This window comes from Pistacia vera, unplaced genomic scaffold (assembly GCF_008641045.1).
Source record: "Pistacia vera cultivar Batoury unplaced genomic scaffold, PisVer_v2 Contig230, whole genome shotgun sequence".
In the NCBI taxonomy this organism is placed as follows: domain Eukaryota; kingdom Viridiplantae; phylum Streptophyta; class Magnoliopsida; order Sapindales; family Anacardiaceae; genus Pistacia; species Pistacia vera.
Genome location: NW_022196036.1, coordinates 1,348,869 through 1,365,483, shown reverse-complemented (window position 1 = coordinate 1,365,483; position 16,615 = coordinate 1,348,869). Strand labels below are relative to the sequence as shown.

The 16,615-nt window shown below is 34.3% G+C and overlaps 4 protein-coding genes across 4 annotated transcripts; all 4 read left to right on the top strand.

The window, feature by feature from the left end:
- The first annotated feature begins 692 nt into the window (after positions 1–692).
- On the top strand, positions 693–1,256 carry LOC116131320 (disease resistance response protein 206-like). Its single transcript, XM_031416991.1, has one exon. It carries the CDS (start codon positions 693–695, stop codon positions 1,254–1,256), a length of 564 nt encoding a protein of 187 aa, XP_031272851.1.
- Positions 1,257–6,594: 5,338 nt separating this feature from the next.
- On the top strand, positions 6,595–7,250 carry LOC116131311 (disease resistance response protein 206-like). The gene has a single exon (XM_031416978.1). The coding sequence runs from the start codon at positions 6,595–6,597 to the stop codon at positions 7,150–7,152; it is 558 nt and encodes a 185-aa protein (XP_031272838.1). The 3' UTR covers positions 7,153–7,250.
- Positions 7,251–9,073: 1,823 nt separating this feature from the next.
- Positions 9,074–9,631, top strand: LOC116131316 (disease resistance response protein 206-like). The gene has a single exon (XM_031416983.1). The coding sequence runs from the start codon at positions 9,074–9,076 to the stop codon at positions 9,629–9,631; it is 558 nt and encodes a 185-aa protein (XP_031272843.1).
- An 882-nt stretch (positions 9,632–10,513) lies between these two features.
- Positions 10,514–16,615, top strand: LOC116131227 (GDT1-like protein 1, chloroplastic). Its single transcript, XM_031416870.1, has 13 exons — positions 10,514–10,604; positions 10,690–10,909; positions 10,994–11,078; positions 11,828–12,130; positions 12,764–12,817; positions 13,268–13,329; positions 13,680–13,748; positions 14,253–14,304; positions 14,443–14,517; positions 14,651–14,780; positions 15,090–15,160; positions 15,444–15,491; positions 16,372–16,615. Exons 1-13 carry the CDS (start codon positions 10,514–10,516, stop codon positions 16,441–16,443), a joined length of 1,332 nt encoding a protein of 443 aa, XP_031272730.1. The 3' UTR covers positions 16,444–16,615.

The following is a 16,615-nucleotide window of genomic DNA, read 5'->3' as shown; positions in this document are numbered from 1 at the left end:
AAAAATTGCCAGCCGGCCGATCGATATATACAATATCTATGCAAAAAACTTTTATTTCAGGGAACGCGTGGATCGGTATTGGATATAATGATTTTCACCACCACCACGAGTTTCAGTGACCACCGACCCACAACTCATGCCAGACTGTGTACTCAAACAAGCTTTCTTTTCAAAAGCTTGAACGAATGTTATTTCTTACCCTATCTATCATTCATTCATTAATTTGCCTGTTAAGAGATATCGATATCGATCGAGTTCATTTTCACTTTCATTTTTATTTTTCCATTAATTTCGGAATCCCTTAAGATTTTGAATGATCGGAAAGGTTTTAACATGGACTAAATATAGCCAGAATTAATTATCAACCAGAAGTGATAGGAGGAACACATAAAAACTGTAATTCTGAATGCATTATACCCTTTAATAAAAGGAAAGATGGTCCCCAAATACACCAAGCTGATCCATGATTATATTAGTCGTAGGCAGGAAGTTAGTCGAAAGAGGAAAGTACACGCAGTAGCTTCAACCATGAGTATTCGGATCCCTTCATTAATGGTGACTTAAGAACAAAGCTTTTCAGTGCATTCACACTCAAAAACTGCACATATACATGTATAAAAATATCGAGACTAGAGCAGCTATAAACTCCATATCTTCAAATCATACATTTCTTGCATTGCTGAACACAAGAAATGGGATCTACCAAACTCCTTTTAGTTCTCTTCTGTCTCCTCTTGATCATCTCCAGCTCTTCAGCCGCTCATAAAAAGAAAATGCAAGCACGCAAGCCTTGTAAGAGGCTAGTGTTTTACTTCCATGACATAATTTACAATGGAAAGAACGCAAGGAATGCAACTTCAGCCATTGTAAGTGCACCAGCTTGGGGCAACAGGACTCTCTTATCCGGAAAAAGCCATTTTGGCGACGTGGTTGTGTTCGATGACCCTATTACCTTAGACAACAATCTGCATTCAACCCCCATTGGACGTGCACAAGGGTTTTATCTATATGACAAGAAAGAAACCTTTACTGCTTGGCTTGGTTTCTCTTTTGTGTTCAATTCTACCGCGCACAAGGGTAGCATAAACTTTGCTGGGGCTGATCCATTGATGAACAAGACTAGGGATATTTCAGTGATTGGAGGAACGGGTGACTTCTTCATGGCTAGAGGAATTGCCACTTTGATGACTGATGCCTTTGAGGGAGAAGTATATTTTAGGCTTTGCGTTGATATCAAATTGTACGAATGCTGGTGATTTGTTTGATAGCCCTTTTTAATTCAAGTTTTTCGTGTTTCATTTCATGTTGAGAAGTTACATCAATGAAACTTCATTATAAGAACATCGTCCATTTTGCATATATTGCTCCTTCACTTTGGCTTCAATCAGCAAATTAAAGAAATTCGATTTCATAAATGCATAGTTGCATTTCAATTTACAAGTTGTTATTTAGTCGGTGCATTTCTCTATTAGTTTTATTGGAGGAAGTAGTTGTTCCAAGTGCGGATAAAGAAAAGAAACCCAAACCTTAAATATCTGTTTGAATCTACAGAAGTGGCTTCGTATATGTGCAAGAATTTCATCAGGCGGCAATCGCCAATATGACAAATATAGGATAGTTAGGGCAGGTTAACTAATCGAGCCGCTCGCGAGTCAGCTCGGCTCCACTTGAGTCTGGCTCGTTAACGGCTCGATTCGTATGGTTTAGAGCCGGCTCGGCTCGGTTCGTGAGAGAGAACGAGTCGGTTCGAGCCTGCCTTAGCTCAGCTCGTTAGGCTCGCGAGCCAAGCCTAGCTCGAATAAGTGGGGGGGTTTTGGGGGGTTTACTGAAATATGGGGGATTACACTAAAATTTTTAAAACAAAAAGTTTTCAAAAATGAAAAAGACCCTCCCGATTTTAAAATCCCTTAAATCGTCGACATTAATTATTTGCCTTAAAATCAAACCAAACCCAAAAATTGTCAACAGATTTTCCAGCCATATCCGGTGTACCTCGTCATCGTCGTCAATATACCATTTGCTTTGCCAAAGTGTTGTCGCAGACTCGCCGCCATCGAACCCATCTACCCCTTTAACTCTCACCGTGAAACACTAAAATTTGCTTGTTTTCCTTTTCTGTCCTCACCATAAAACCCAGTTGCTCCGCCATCGACCATCATCTTACGCAGTAAGTTTGATTGCTTTGAATCTTGTTGAGGAGTTGTTACTTGTGTATGATTGATTTTTGTGAAACCCATTAGCTTCTCATGATTTTTGTGAACTCTCTTCTATAACAGGTGGTTTTTTCCAGTGAAACTGATTGTGTATTGATTGTGTTGTTGTCGTTGACCGGCGTGGTGTCACCGTGAACCCCATTTGAGCCAAACAAAGTTGCTTATAGCATAGTGATGGAGGTTCTTGGACATTATGGCTATCTTGAAGAAGCAGAAACAGTTTTTGCTGAGATGAGAAGGAAAAATTGGGTGCCGGATGAACCAGTTTATGGGCTTTTAGTAGATTTGTGGGGAAAGACTGGTAATGTTAGAAAGGCTTGGGAGTGGTATCAGGCCATGCTCCATGCGGGTCTGCGCCCTAATGTGCCCACTTGCAATTCCTTGCTTAGTGCTTCCCTTAGGGTGCACCAGCTGTCAGATGCTTATAACTTATTGCAGGGCATGTTGACATTGGGTCTGAGGCCTCCTCTGCAAACGTATACCTTGCTCCTAAGCAATTTGTGTTGTTTGTATTGATTTTCTTTGCATTGCATTTTCTTTTGATGTTTAATTTTTTAAGCAGGTGTAGTTGTTGGGTAATATTTAAGGACAGGAGTATAAAAAAAAATTGGAATCTGCCCTTTATTTAAAAAAAAAAAAAAAAAAAAAAAAATTGCTTTTTTTCGAGTATTGGCTCACGAGCCGGCTTGAACTCAGCTTGTTTTGCCAGCTCGTGAGCCAGGCTCGAAATCATCTCCATCTCTAACGAGCCGAGCCAAGTCGAAAAATCTGAGGCTCGGTTCAACTCAGGCTCAGGTTGTTTTTCCCTCCCCTTTCACGAGCCGAGTTTGTTTAGCCGAAAACTCGGCTCGTGAACAGCCCTAGACTCACTACTGGATACTAATTTATAATCATATCCATCACAAATGTAAAGCTTTTTCTTTACATATTAAAGAAATGTTTATGATGATCATATGTTGAGATAAAATGGAATTAAATTTACGGACTAGTTAGAACTAATAATAAATTGATACGTCCTTATATTATATGTAATTTAAAATTAGTAGAATTCTGTATGTACCACCATCTGGTTGACGCAAATTAAGTTGTTCATAATGTTATGGTTATGTTTTTGCCCTTGGTGACAAGAACAGTAAGTCCATGCCATGTTATTACTAAAACTATGTCATATATGTAATTTTTATAAAAAGAATCACATTATATATGGTACATTATAATAAGATAAAATATAATTAAATAAATATAAAGCATAGCATTACATATATTTATTGAACAAACTTATTAATGAAAGAGTAAACAAATTCTACCAAAGTTTTTTTACATGATTAAATGAACAACATTATTAAGTAATTGGTATAAGTTTGAAAACTTTCAAGTAAATTAAATAGCCTCTAATTTATTGCTGGCTTATGTAAAATAGGCTGGAATGCAATCTCGTTATGCCATATTATATATCTGTTTCATTTGTTTTTTTTCCTTGGAATGGAAGAGATTAGAAAAGGATTAAGTTTCTTTTGAGTTTTTGTGCTTATATCTTTCTCCGTTCTATGCTGAATTATGTGTTATTTTATTTACATATATTTTTTTATTCTACCTAATATTTAAAATAGGGATACATCGTATTCAGTATTCCTTTCATACTCATAATTTGAATTCTTCATCTCTTATCTTAGTTAATTATTCTATCTAGTTTGGCAACAATAATATTTCCATAACTTTGGTTGAAATCAAGCTGGCAAATGGCCATTATTAATTATTCAAAGGACACTCTATTTTCCAAGTCAGTGTACATGCATGGTTGTATTTTATGTTGCAATTAATCTTTCGAAGAAAAATCAGCTATAGTTATGAAATCGTGGGTGGTTATGCTAGATGTATTATATCATTATTCATATTTTAGATGCAAATTTCTTATATAAATAATCAAATCCATGTGTTAGGTATGATTATATAATAATGAGTCAAAGGAAAGAGTGCAGATATAAACTCCTTATAAATATATAGTGATTTCTAGATAATAACAACTGAAAAAAAATAGCTAATAATAATTATAATAATAATAAAATTCTTTTTTACAGGCTAGAATGCAATCTCATTATGCCATTATATATCTGCGGTTTTGAGGCATCAAATAAAAAATTACTGGTCCGCCGATCGATACAATTATGCAATAGACTTTTATATTTTGCCATCAATTTTAGTATCCCTTACGATTTTGAATTGATAATAAATATAGCCAGTATTGATTAACAACCAGAACTGAAAGGAGAAAGATATTAAAACTCGTAATTCTGAAACGTTTATTAATGCATTATGCTCTTTAACAAAAGGAAATCTTGGTCCCCTAATACACCAAGCTACTCCATATGATTATAACAGTCATAGGCAGGAAGTAAATCGAAGAAGGAAAGTATACAGAGCAGTTCAACCATGAGCATTCGGATCTCTTCATCAATGGTGACTTAAGAACAATTTTTCGGTACGTTCACACTTAAAAAACCTCTCATATTCATGTATATGTTGTAAATAACATATGAATTAAAGAAATAATTCTGGTAGGATTAATATGCAATATAAAATAAGAGAGGGATTATAGTAAAATAGAGGAAGAAGAAATGGGCGTTTAAGTATTCTTTCTCATTAATATTAACTTACGTCAATGGCAATCATTATATATATTCATAGTTTCTCATTTACAATGGAGGTGCAAGCTAGGGCTCTTCAAAATCCAATCCAATCCGATCCATTTAAACCAACCAATCAAATTTAACTAATCTAATTTTGACCAGTTTTGATGATTTAATTGGATTGGATATCAATATTGAGAATTCAATCAGTTATTGAATTCGCTAAATAAATCTAAAGAAAGTGATTTTTAGCCCCCGTCAAATTGATCAATATCCCCATTCCTATATACATCTCTACTATATTAAAAAAATAAATAAATAAATAAAAATCTCTTTAAACCATATTTAAAAACCAAAAATAGTCTTGCTTAATTAAGGTTTTTGTTAGGACCTCTTTTTCCTCAATTTTAAACTTTATTTGAGTTTTTGTTTACATCACTTTTTCCCAATTTCAAACTTAACTAGGGTTTTTGTTTTTACTACTTTTCCCCAATTTCTTAATTAGGTTTCTTGTTTATACCATTTTATATTTGAAACTTATTTTTCTTCTTTAAATTCAAATTCATTCTGTTGTGTAATTACTTTCTCTAAAGTTTTAGTAATACATTTTCATTAGACAAAAAAATATTTGAAATAAGAAAATGTTTCAATGATTTAGAAGATTTAGAGTTAGGGTTTATGAAGAAGAATTAAAGGTTAAAAAAAAAAAAAATTAAATAGAGTACAGTGTATATAGAAATTATTATGTCATTTATAGTAAGTTTCATTAGGGTTATAATTGTCAAAAAAAAATTAAAAGTGGGGGATATTGATCAATTTGATGGGGGCCAAAAATCACTTCCCTAACACCAATTCAATCAAATTATGCCGTTTAATTTACAGATTTTAGTTCATTTAATTATTTGCTATTAGGTGTCAATTAATTTTTAGTTTTAATGGTTAATTTTTGTGATTTACAACCAATTTATATATCTCCATTTAAGAATTATTTGTCTAGAGTTTTTAATATAATCATTTCTCTATGCATAACTAATTAATAGTTGTTTAATGTCCAAATTAATTCATTTTTAAATAATCAAATTTTGAAAGAAAAAAAATTAATAGGGTGTATGATCAATTTACTTTTTATTAAATTGGATGCAATATTTTTCTTAAATCCGCTTGAATTTGATTGAATTTTAGTTTGTGTAGATTTTATTGATTGGATTTTAGTTTTCTATATATTGAGTTGCATCGGATTGAAAAATCTAAAGTATAAAATATATACTAGGATCATATTGGATTTAATTAAAAATCCCAAGGTATTTATACTAATTCATGCCTCCATTTGGACCAATAGGATTTGAGAAGGAAAATGGACTCTCTTCCGATTGGCTCCACTTGCATTAGATAATTCTGCAACTTAAATTACCCAACTCCATTTGCGTAGAATCTTCCAAATTCAGCTTGCATCTGGAATTTGTTGAATTTGGAATTGTTCAGCTTTCTGACATCAAATCAGTTCCACCTCAATTAGATGATTCTGCAACATAAAATATTAAACTCCATGCAAACCTGCATCAGATAATCCTGCATAGAATATATCCAGTCTAACATGTAGATCAGAAAGAAGTGGACCCAGTCTAGGAGATAATGAAGGAGTCGTGGAGAGCCAATAACTCACAACAGTATAAATATATCGACACCAGTGCAGCTATCCTCAAACCATACATTTCTTGCATTTCTGTCACATATATAGTTAGCTGAAAAAAGAAATGGGATCTACCAAACTCATTTCACTTCTCTTCTGTCTCCTGTTGATCGTCTCTACCTCTTCAGCCACTCAAAAAAAGAAATCACGCAAGCCTTGTAAAACGCTTGTGGTCTACTTTCATGACATACTTTACAATGGACAGAACGCGGAGAACGCAACTTCAGCAATTGTAGCTGCACCGGCTCGGGCCAACAAAACTATCTTAGCTGAACAAAACCATTTTGGCGACATAATTGTGTTCGATGACCCTATTACCTTAGACAACAATCTGCATTCATCCCCAGTTGGACGTGCACAAGGGCTTTATTTATACGACGGGAAACAAACCTTTAGTACTTGGTTTGGTTTCTCTTTTTTGTTCAATTCTACGGAGCACAAGGGTATTGTAACCTTTGCTGGGGCTGATCCATTCTTGGAAAAGACTAGGGAGATTCCTGTGATTGGAGGAACTGGTGACTTCTTCATGGCTAGAGGTATTGCCACTTTCATGACTGATGCCTTTGAGGGTGAAGTATATTTTAGGGTTCGCGTTAATATCAGTTTGTATGAATGCTGGTGATTTCTTGACCCTTTTTAATTCAAATAAACCATGATCAAGCATAAGAATAGTAATGTATTATTATTTATTATTAATGTATTTCATAAATAATAATGTAATGGCTTCATATTGCCGATTAATGAAATTCGAGTTGATGAATATATAGTTGCATTATAATTTACAAGTTGTTATTTATTTTGTGAATTGTGTCTCTATCAGTTTTATGTGAGGATAAAGAAAACAAAACAAAACCTTAAATATTGGGAATTGGGATAGCTAGGGCACCATAACTTGGCATTTACTATATATATATATATATATTCGCGGTCTCCACCAAAAATCTTATTAAAGATGGCTCAACAGAAATGGTTTTGAATATATGCAAGAATTTCATAAGGCGGCAATATGACAAATATAAGAATTTCATATATGTAATTATATAAAAGGAGTCACATTATATATGGTACATTAGAATAAGATAGAATTATAATTAAAATAAATATAAAGCATAGCACTGCATATGCAAACCAATTCTGTCAAAGTCTTTTTACGTGATAAAATGAACAACGTTATTAATAAATTGGTATAAGTTTAAAAGTAAATTTTCCTTTAAGGTACAAGGTACAGGAGAAATCTTGAATAGAATAATAGCTCTTGGTTATGTTAAATAGGCCGGAATGCAGTCTCATGCATTATGTCATTACATAACTAAAACAATGCATATGCATCCATTCCAGATCTTTTGATTTTTTGTGTTTATATTTTTCTTCGTTCCATCTAAATTTAAAATAGGGATATATTATATTCAATGCTCCTTTCACATTCATAATTTGAATTCTTGATCTTTTATCTTAGTTAATTATTCTATTTAGTTTGGTATGGATAATATATCCATAACTTTGGTTGAAATCGAGCTTGCAAATGGCCATTATTAATTATTCAAAGGACACTCTATTTTCCAAGTCAATGCACATGATTGTATTTTATATTGCAATTATTCCTTAGAAGAAAAGCCATCGATAGCTATGAAAACGTGGGTGACTATATTAGATGCATTGTATCATTATTCATATTATAGATACAACTTTCTTATATAAATAATCAAATCCATGTCTTAGGTATGATTAAATAATAAAGACTAAAAGGAAAGAGTGCAGTTACATATATAAACTCTGTGTAAATACATAGTAATTCATAGAGAATAGCAACTGGAAAAAATAGAAAATAATAACGACAAAAGAAGATAGCTTGTTGTAGTAGAATTGTAAATCCTTATATTCAATTATCATCAATAAAATTATCTTCCGTTTGTGAAAATCTTTCTCACAAGCTAGAATGCATGCAATCTCATTATGTTATATATATATGTGGTTTTGAGGCACCTAAGGAAAATTATTGGCCGGCCGATCAATACAATTATGCAAGAGACTTTTATATTTAGCCATGAGTAAAGGACATATTCCCACCCATGGTTTAGTGAAATCCTAGTTTGGTATCACTGGTTTCATAAATTCTAAATTCTCACCTCAAATAAATGTTGTTAGTGATGAATGGGTTGTGACATAGGGGCAAATTACCCTTGGACCTTCTTCTTCTTCATCTCCCCTCTCACTTCCTCACAGCCCATTCCAAATCACCCCATCCCAAACCACCACCACAGCCGGCCTTTCTTCTTTCCCCACAACACAAAACAATCAAAATAAAAAATCAAACAAAATATGAAGACACAGACAAAATTGAAAAGACAAAAGCAAAAAACTAAATAAAAAATCAAACAATTCAAAAATCAATTCCACAACCCAATCAAACTCCAATTTCAACTGATTTCACAACAGTATAAATATATCGAGACCAGAGCAGCTATCCTCAAGGCATATAATTCTGGCATATCTATCACACACACACACACACATATATATATATAGTTAGCTGAAAACAAGAAATGGGATCCAGCAAACTCATTTCACTTCTCTTCTGTCTCCTCTTGGTCATCTCTACTTCTGCAGCCACTCAGAAAAAGATATCACGCGAGCCATGTAAAACTTTTGTGGTCTACTTTCATGACATACTTTACAATGGACAGAACGCGGAGAATGCAACTTCAGCAATTGTAGCTGCACCGGCTTGGGGCGACAAGAATATCTTAGCCGAACCAACCCATTTTGGCGACATAATTGTGTTCGATGACCCTATTACCTTAGACAACAATCTGCATTCAACCCCAGTTGGACGTGCACAAGGGCTTTATTTATACGACGGGAAACAAACCTTTAGTACTTGGTTTGGTTTCTCTTTTTTGTTCAATTCTACGGAGCACAATGGTATTGTAACCTTTGCTGGGGCTGATCCATTCTTGGAAAAGACTAGGGAGATTCCAGTGATTGGAGGAACTGGTGACTTCTTCATGGCTAGAGGTATTGCCACTTTCATGACTGATGCCTTTGAGGGGGAAGTATATTTTAGGGTCCGCCTTAATATCAGTTTGTATGAATGCTGGTGATTTGTTTGCCCTTTTTAATTCATAAGGATAAATAATAATGTATTGGCTTCAATTCGCAAATTAATACGAAATTCGAATTGTTCTTTTTTTTGTGAACTGTGTCTCTATCAGTTTTATGTGGAGATAAAGAAAAGAAAAAGAAAACCTTAAATATTGGGATATCTAGCGCCTTAACTTTGGTATTTACTACGTATATATAATTATTGGGTCTCCAGACTCTCCGCCAAGAATCTTATCAGAGATGCATTTCCACCAAGAAAGGATATTTCAGTTACTGGAGGAACTGCTGACTTCTTCATGGCTGAGAGGAATTGCCACTTTGATGACTGATACCTCTGATGGAGAAGTTTAATTTGGGCTCCATTTTGGGCCTTTTGCTTTTATATACGCTTCGTCTATGATACTTTTAATTTGTTTTACATCATTCTCCAAGAAATTGATGTTTATTTGTAGATGCAATAAAGCAGAGGCTGATGTATTAATATCAACCAGAGCACCCTTGGATTAGCTTTGGTTTACCCTCTGTGACCGGTGAACCAGATCATGATCCAAATTCAGGTTGATTATAACTAGCACTACACTAATGATTTGTGATCAAACACAATTGAAAAACAAAAAAAATTAGTTTTTTTGGGTTAAGCAGTGACCAATAGATAAGAAACTCTGCATTCTCCAGGCATAACTAAACTGTTTTATTAACAGATGGGTATATTAGATTTAGTTTTTGAAACGTTTGGTAAATGATTTATTTTAAGGAGGCTTAGTAATTTTCCCATTAAACATTATAAACATGTCGGCTTGTCGTTTTTCCCAACTGTTACTAACCGTTAAACCAGAGGGTTTCTTTATTAACGGACGACTTGTAGGTAGATATTTTAAGCCATGAACGACAAACCGCTCAAACATCAGCTTGGAAACCGACTTAACATCCTTAATGGGGTTATCTTGTCCATGAATGCTATGGTAAAAGTAGGTAATTTGGGAAGAAGATAAAAGGCTGAAAATTTATTGGCGCTATACACAGATAGCTTATCTCTCTATCCTCTGTGTATTGACAGTTAAAGAAAGAAAGAAACAGAGCCAAAGGTTCAGAGTCATTGAGAGTGTGAAAGCCATGCGAAGCATAACGCTCTCATGGAGCGTTTTGAAGGCACACTATTTGCCTTCATCTCCTAAACCTTCAAAGTCTCGTAACACCCGTTTCTTTTCTTTCAACTCTTTCTCCAAGAACCACTCTTCGAAGCTCTCCCGTCGCAACCCAAGTCTCATTTTTTCCAGGTATTTCTATTGAATTTCGTAACTTCAAGAGCTGAACGAATCATTTTATTTAAAAATTGAAATGACAAGGTTTTTCTTATGCAGGGGCTCCAGAAAGTGGTGTGACAACAGAAGTGAGGAGTGGTTTGGGCGCTCTCTACAGACAGTGTTAGAAAATCAGGATGTCCTTGCAAGTTTTCTTAGCAATCTTGTTGTTCTTCTTAGTTTTATAAAAAAATTTGCTATACATTTTAGAGAAATTCGGGAGTCTTTCTGGATATTGACTGTAATAAGTGTGTGGTATGAACAAATACTGATGAATTTTTTAAACTAACAGTTTTTATTCCTGACGATGGCTGTTGAGAGTGACTGTTTGATGGTTTTATTACATTTGGCATACTAATTTCTAAGTCCAATTACAGTAGAAAACATAACAACTAGAATTTTGATTTACTTAATGTAAAATGAATGTTAACTGTTGAGCAATTAGTCTATGTAACTTTTATGCAATTAGTCTATGATTTGATGTTGATCTGCTGCTTAGTTCCAGTAAGATCGTTTCCCACCATAATCTCAGTTTAGGTTTAGCATGGAAATTTGTACTTCCTAGTCATGGACCTGAATTTGGTTGAAACCTTGTATACCTTCACACCTCCATCGTGGCCTCTCAATTAGTTGGATAATATCTTCCGGTTCTGAAAAATTCTCTTAAATTCAATTATTTATAAGTTGAATCAATTAACCTAGAGGTCTGTGACTTTTACTTGCTGATGTTGGAGACTTGCTAAATTTTATACTTAACTACCTTGTTCATTTGCTACGTAAATGATATATGCCAGCCGTCCCTGTGTTATACTTAATGTTTTAATGATATATGTCCACTTTTTCTTTTTATTTGTGTAATGTCTTTTCACTAGGTGGGGTTACATTTTGATGCAGGAAGTTAGGCACACTGATTGCAAGAATTGCTGTGCGACCAGAGAGTCACTTCACAGCCTGGATCATTCTTTTTTTTCAGATGACTTGCACATAAAGAATAGCTCGAGAAGGGATTATCAAATAGCTGCAGATATCATTAATTGTTGTTCATCATTTGGTGGCATCATGAAGTTTATGATTTTATTTGGGTTGTTAACACTTCAAGGATCTCAACCAGCAGTTGCTGGTACAGATTTTGGCAGTGGGTTGCAGTCCATTCCTTATATTGGGGACCTTGGTGATATTAGCACAGGTTTTGCTTCAGTTAGGAGTTCTCCCTGTAACTTCTATAACTGGCATTTTTATCGTTGCACTAAAAGACTGAACATGTTTTTCATCTTTTCAATATATAGCTCTTAGTTGAAATTAAGTTGCCCTGTTAGTTTAACAGATATAGGCTTCATGGACTTAGTACCTTTAAATGGTTTGGCATACCCAAGCTTATGATTTCATCCACAATTTTCATTGTAGAAGTATCCGTCGCTTTTCATTTTCAAATAACATGGGGGGGTGCCTATGGTGATCAAGAGAGAAGAGGTTGTTTGTTAAGAGCAACCCACATTAGATGACTTCTATGATTAGATCTGTCATATGTCTGATGATGATTTGTTTCATTAACCTTAAGCTTTATACTATTCTGGCAGTATAATAATATGTAATATAATCTCTAGCATTCAGCATTTTCAAGTGACCTTCATGGATGCATGCTTGAGTGGCAAACATGGATTTTGTGTCCTCTGCAATGTATAAGAAAGAATGGTAGTCTAAGTTCAGTCATCATGATAATATTAAGTCCTGTGATCGATGCCCTGCCAAATGAGTATAATACTCTTGTTTCCCTTTTACTAGAATCAATTTCTTCATAGTAACTCCAGCAGCTGATATTGTCAATTGCAGGCATTCTTGCTCATCTTCTTTTCAGAACTGGGAGATAAGACCTTTTTCATTGCGGTAAGAGTGGTAGTTAGTTGTTTACACAATGTATAATCGAGGTTTTAAAAATACAATTCTCTGAATGACATAAATTTATGCATGTGAGAAACTAAGAATTTATGCTTGTATATTTGTTTCCGCTTTTATAAAATTTAATCTCTATTTCTTATTGGAAGAATTTATGTCATCACACGCTTTTCCAGTCCTGATTAATAATTATAGAAGGGCAATCACTATTCTATTTCATCTATATTCTTCTGCAAGAATACAGTTAAACAAAAAATATATAATCATTCAAGAACTGATCTAAATCTTTAAAAATTCTTTGAGTGGGTATTTGTTCCTGTAGTACCTTTTATTTTCCCCCAACGTATGTATATGCATATCTCTGTTTTTATGAGCAAACATACGCAATTTGCCTGTCTCACTGAATCAACCTCAATATGATTTTTTTTTTTTCTTCTACAGGCACTTTTAGCTGCTAGGAATTCTGCTGCAACTGTTTTCATTGGAACCTTTGGTGCACTTGCGTATGTTATTCTGCTCGTGCATGGTGATTTAGATGCCTTTTGCATTTTCAACTTTCTATTACTGAAATTCCTTACAGGTCTATAGAATGCATGATATTTTTTCTTTTAAGTTATTAACTAGTGTGTTAAGATTTTAGTTTTAACTTTTACTGGGAGCACATTCTAATTTTTAATACAAAGGATGAAGTTTCAATTGTTCATATAGTTTTAGGCCAATACCTCATAAAAATTTTATTTTGTAGGGGTAAGTCATCTTGCAATTATAACCACTTTGTTTGTTTGCCTATATTAAAACAGAATTGGAAATTTCATGCTTTTCAAGTAATAGAAGTGTTTATCAATTATGACAGGGCAATGACTGTCATATCCGTCATTCTTGGAAGAACTTTTCACTATGTTGATGAAATCCTTCCCTTCAGGTGCTTTTTCATTGAGTTCTTATTAAGCTGTTCGCAGACATATTCTACTAATTGCATTCTATTAAATGCAGCAGTGCAGACGGTTTCAAGTAATTTTTTATGTGATTCCATCCAGGATATTTGGTTTTGATTTCTTTAAATGTCAAATTCTAACCATCTATCCTGCATTGAAATGAAGGACAGCAATTAGCCAATTACATTCAAGAAATGAAACCGCTTTGATGCTTATGCTCACCTAATTTTCTACTCCGTTGTTTTTTTTTTTTTTTTTTTTTTTCTGGTAATTGCATAAATGTGATTCACAGAAATTCTTTTTTTCATATCATTCTGTGGGCCAGCTATGGTAAAAGATTTACTCTTTAAGTGTAGTGGTATATTTTTCAAAAGCAATATTGAGAAGGATCCCTAGATTTCTTATTCTGTACTTGTACCTTGATCTTTCCTATTTCATATTTAATTGAGAAAGATTAAAGTGCAATTGTTATATGATCTTCTGATGCACAGGTTTGGTGAGACTGATCTGCCCATTGATGACATTGCTGCAGTTTTCCTTTTGGTAAAGTCAATCTTCCTAGACATTTTATGCTAAGGCTTAATGCCGTACAATGCGCGCAATAACACAGGCACCAAAATTTAAAGAACTTTGTTCTCAATTGAATAAGCAACTGACTGAAACAATTTAAACATAAATCAGGTCTATTTTGGTGTTTCAACATTGCTTGATGCCAGCTCAAGTGATGGTCTAAAAGCAGAAGATGAACAAAAGGAGGTGAATTTGCAATTTTTAAATATCCGATCATCAGCAAGAACCTTCCATGGCAATTCAAAATCTATTATCATTCACCACTTCTCTACTGATAACAGTTAATCTCACATAGGATTATGTTTGTCTTGCAATCCAGGCAGAGCTAGCAGTGTCAGAATTTTCAGGAAACGGTGCTGGAATTTTAGCTGCTGCAAACACCATTATTAGCACCTTCATCCTAGTTTTTGTTGCTGAATGGGGTGATAAATCATTTTTCTCCACAATAGGTTAGTGCAGCAAGAGGCTGAAAGTTCTAAATTTAATTTAATTTATTGTTCATGAGAGATAATAGAGAATCATTTATTAGAAGAATTTATCCTTATTCCCTTGGTGTGAACACAAAAACAAAGTAAAATATATCCTTGTTAATGTCTAAGCCCGTGGTATATTTTATTTTGATGACTGTTCCATTTTGGTTATTCCAGCATTCTTAATTATCTGCTTTTCAGCCTCAACTGTCCCAGTGAGAACTGAGAACCTCCCTTCTGAAGTCATCTATACTAACTACTAACCCATATTTTACTCTTCTTACGCAGCACTTGCCGCAGCCTCTTCGCCTCTTGGAGTCATTGGGGGAGCATTGGCTGGTCATGGTGTTGCAACTTTGGTAACTCCTTACTTCCGCCAAAACAATCTACCAGCTTAGCAATATTACGAGCTGTCACTTTTCTTAAAGCTGCCTTTTGGTTTCGGAACTGGTTTCTGGTCTAGTGGTTAGCTTAAAATTGCAAGATGTACACGATTATAAATTAGAAGCAATGAACCCTAGTATCGCAGATTGCTAATCAAAATTTGCGGATGAGTTGTATAGAATCAATAGACAAATTGTTCTTTCCCTTTCATCTTGTTCATATCAGCAGGCGTAATTGGTTTCTAATTCTCTTATACAGCTTGCTGTGCTTGGTGGTTCTTTACTAGGGACATTCTTATCGGAGAAGGTAAATTCAAACTTTAAACCTCCTCCATTAGCCAAACATTTATGCTATTCTGACTGTTATTCATGTGAGTTTCCAAAGGTCTTAATGTTTTAGCTACGTGGTAAGGGGTATTTAGTCAGAAAAAGTAGAGTACCATCAGTGTCTAGCTTCGCGGCATATTTGGTTAAATCATTTCCACTTTATTCTTCAATTTAAAAAACCTAATCTCTTTAATTGAAATTGAATGATTTATATTCACTTTAGAGAAAAATCTGAGACTTCACATGCCAACAAGTAATAGGCAGGTACATGCTCAAGACATTTTCGGTAGCACGGAATTACTCTCACTTCTACTTTAGATAACTGTCAAATTTGTTCTCAAACTCCAGGTTGCTATCAGCATCAGTATTATTTCTGCCATAGCTTCGATTAATCAACTGAAATAATTACTCTGAATGCTTCTTTTCAAAACTTGTTGAATTTGGACGTAATAAGGCCTATGAGAGCTGTTCAGAATCGAGTAAAAAGATGTCTACTTTTTTTGTGGAAGATATATATGTATGTAGTGTAAAGAAAGTTTAGTTGGAAGCTATAAGGAATCCTGTCAGTAGATTTTTTCCATGGTATCAATGGTCAAGTCCAAGAATGTAAAGTTGCGCAAACATCATGGTATTTGTACCTTAAAAAGGTTGGTTGGTTGGACCAACATGTTCAAGCAACCACATAAATTTTATCCTCAACGCTTCCCCAAGCTAAAATATCTCATCAGTGGGCCTCCTCTGTGTTGGTTGAATATGTTCTTGCCTTCCACTCCATCCATTTCACTCATCTATCTTTCACATAATCTCTCTTAAAAGAGCATAGCATACATAAAAATGTTACTGTTTTGATTCTTCTGCAGGCAATAGCCTATGTTGGAGGTGTTCTTTTTCTTGTCTTCGCCGCGGTTACATTGGGGGAGATAGTGAGTTAGAAGCTTAGATAATTGGTACATCAAGTCTTATTGAATAGTGGTTTCAAGTATTTTTGTGTGCTGTGTGTATAATACTTTACAAGTCTTACTTTTAATGTATTGGTATAATATTAAATTGTAGCAAAACCCTGATATGTTAAGTTGAATGAATCAAGTGGGTGGTTGTATTTGA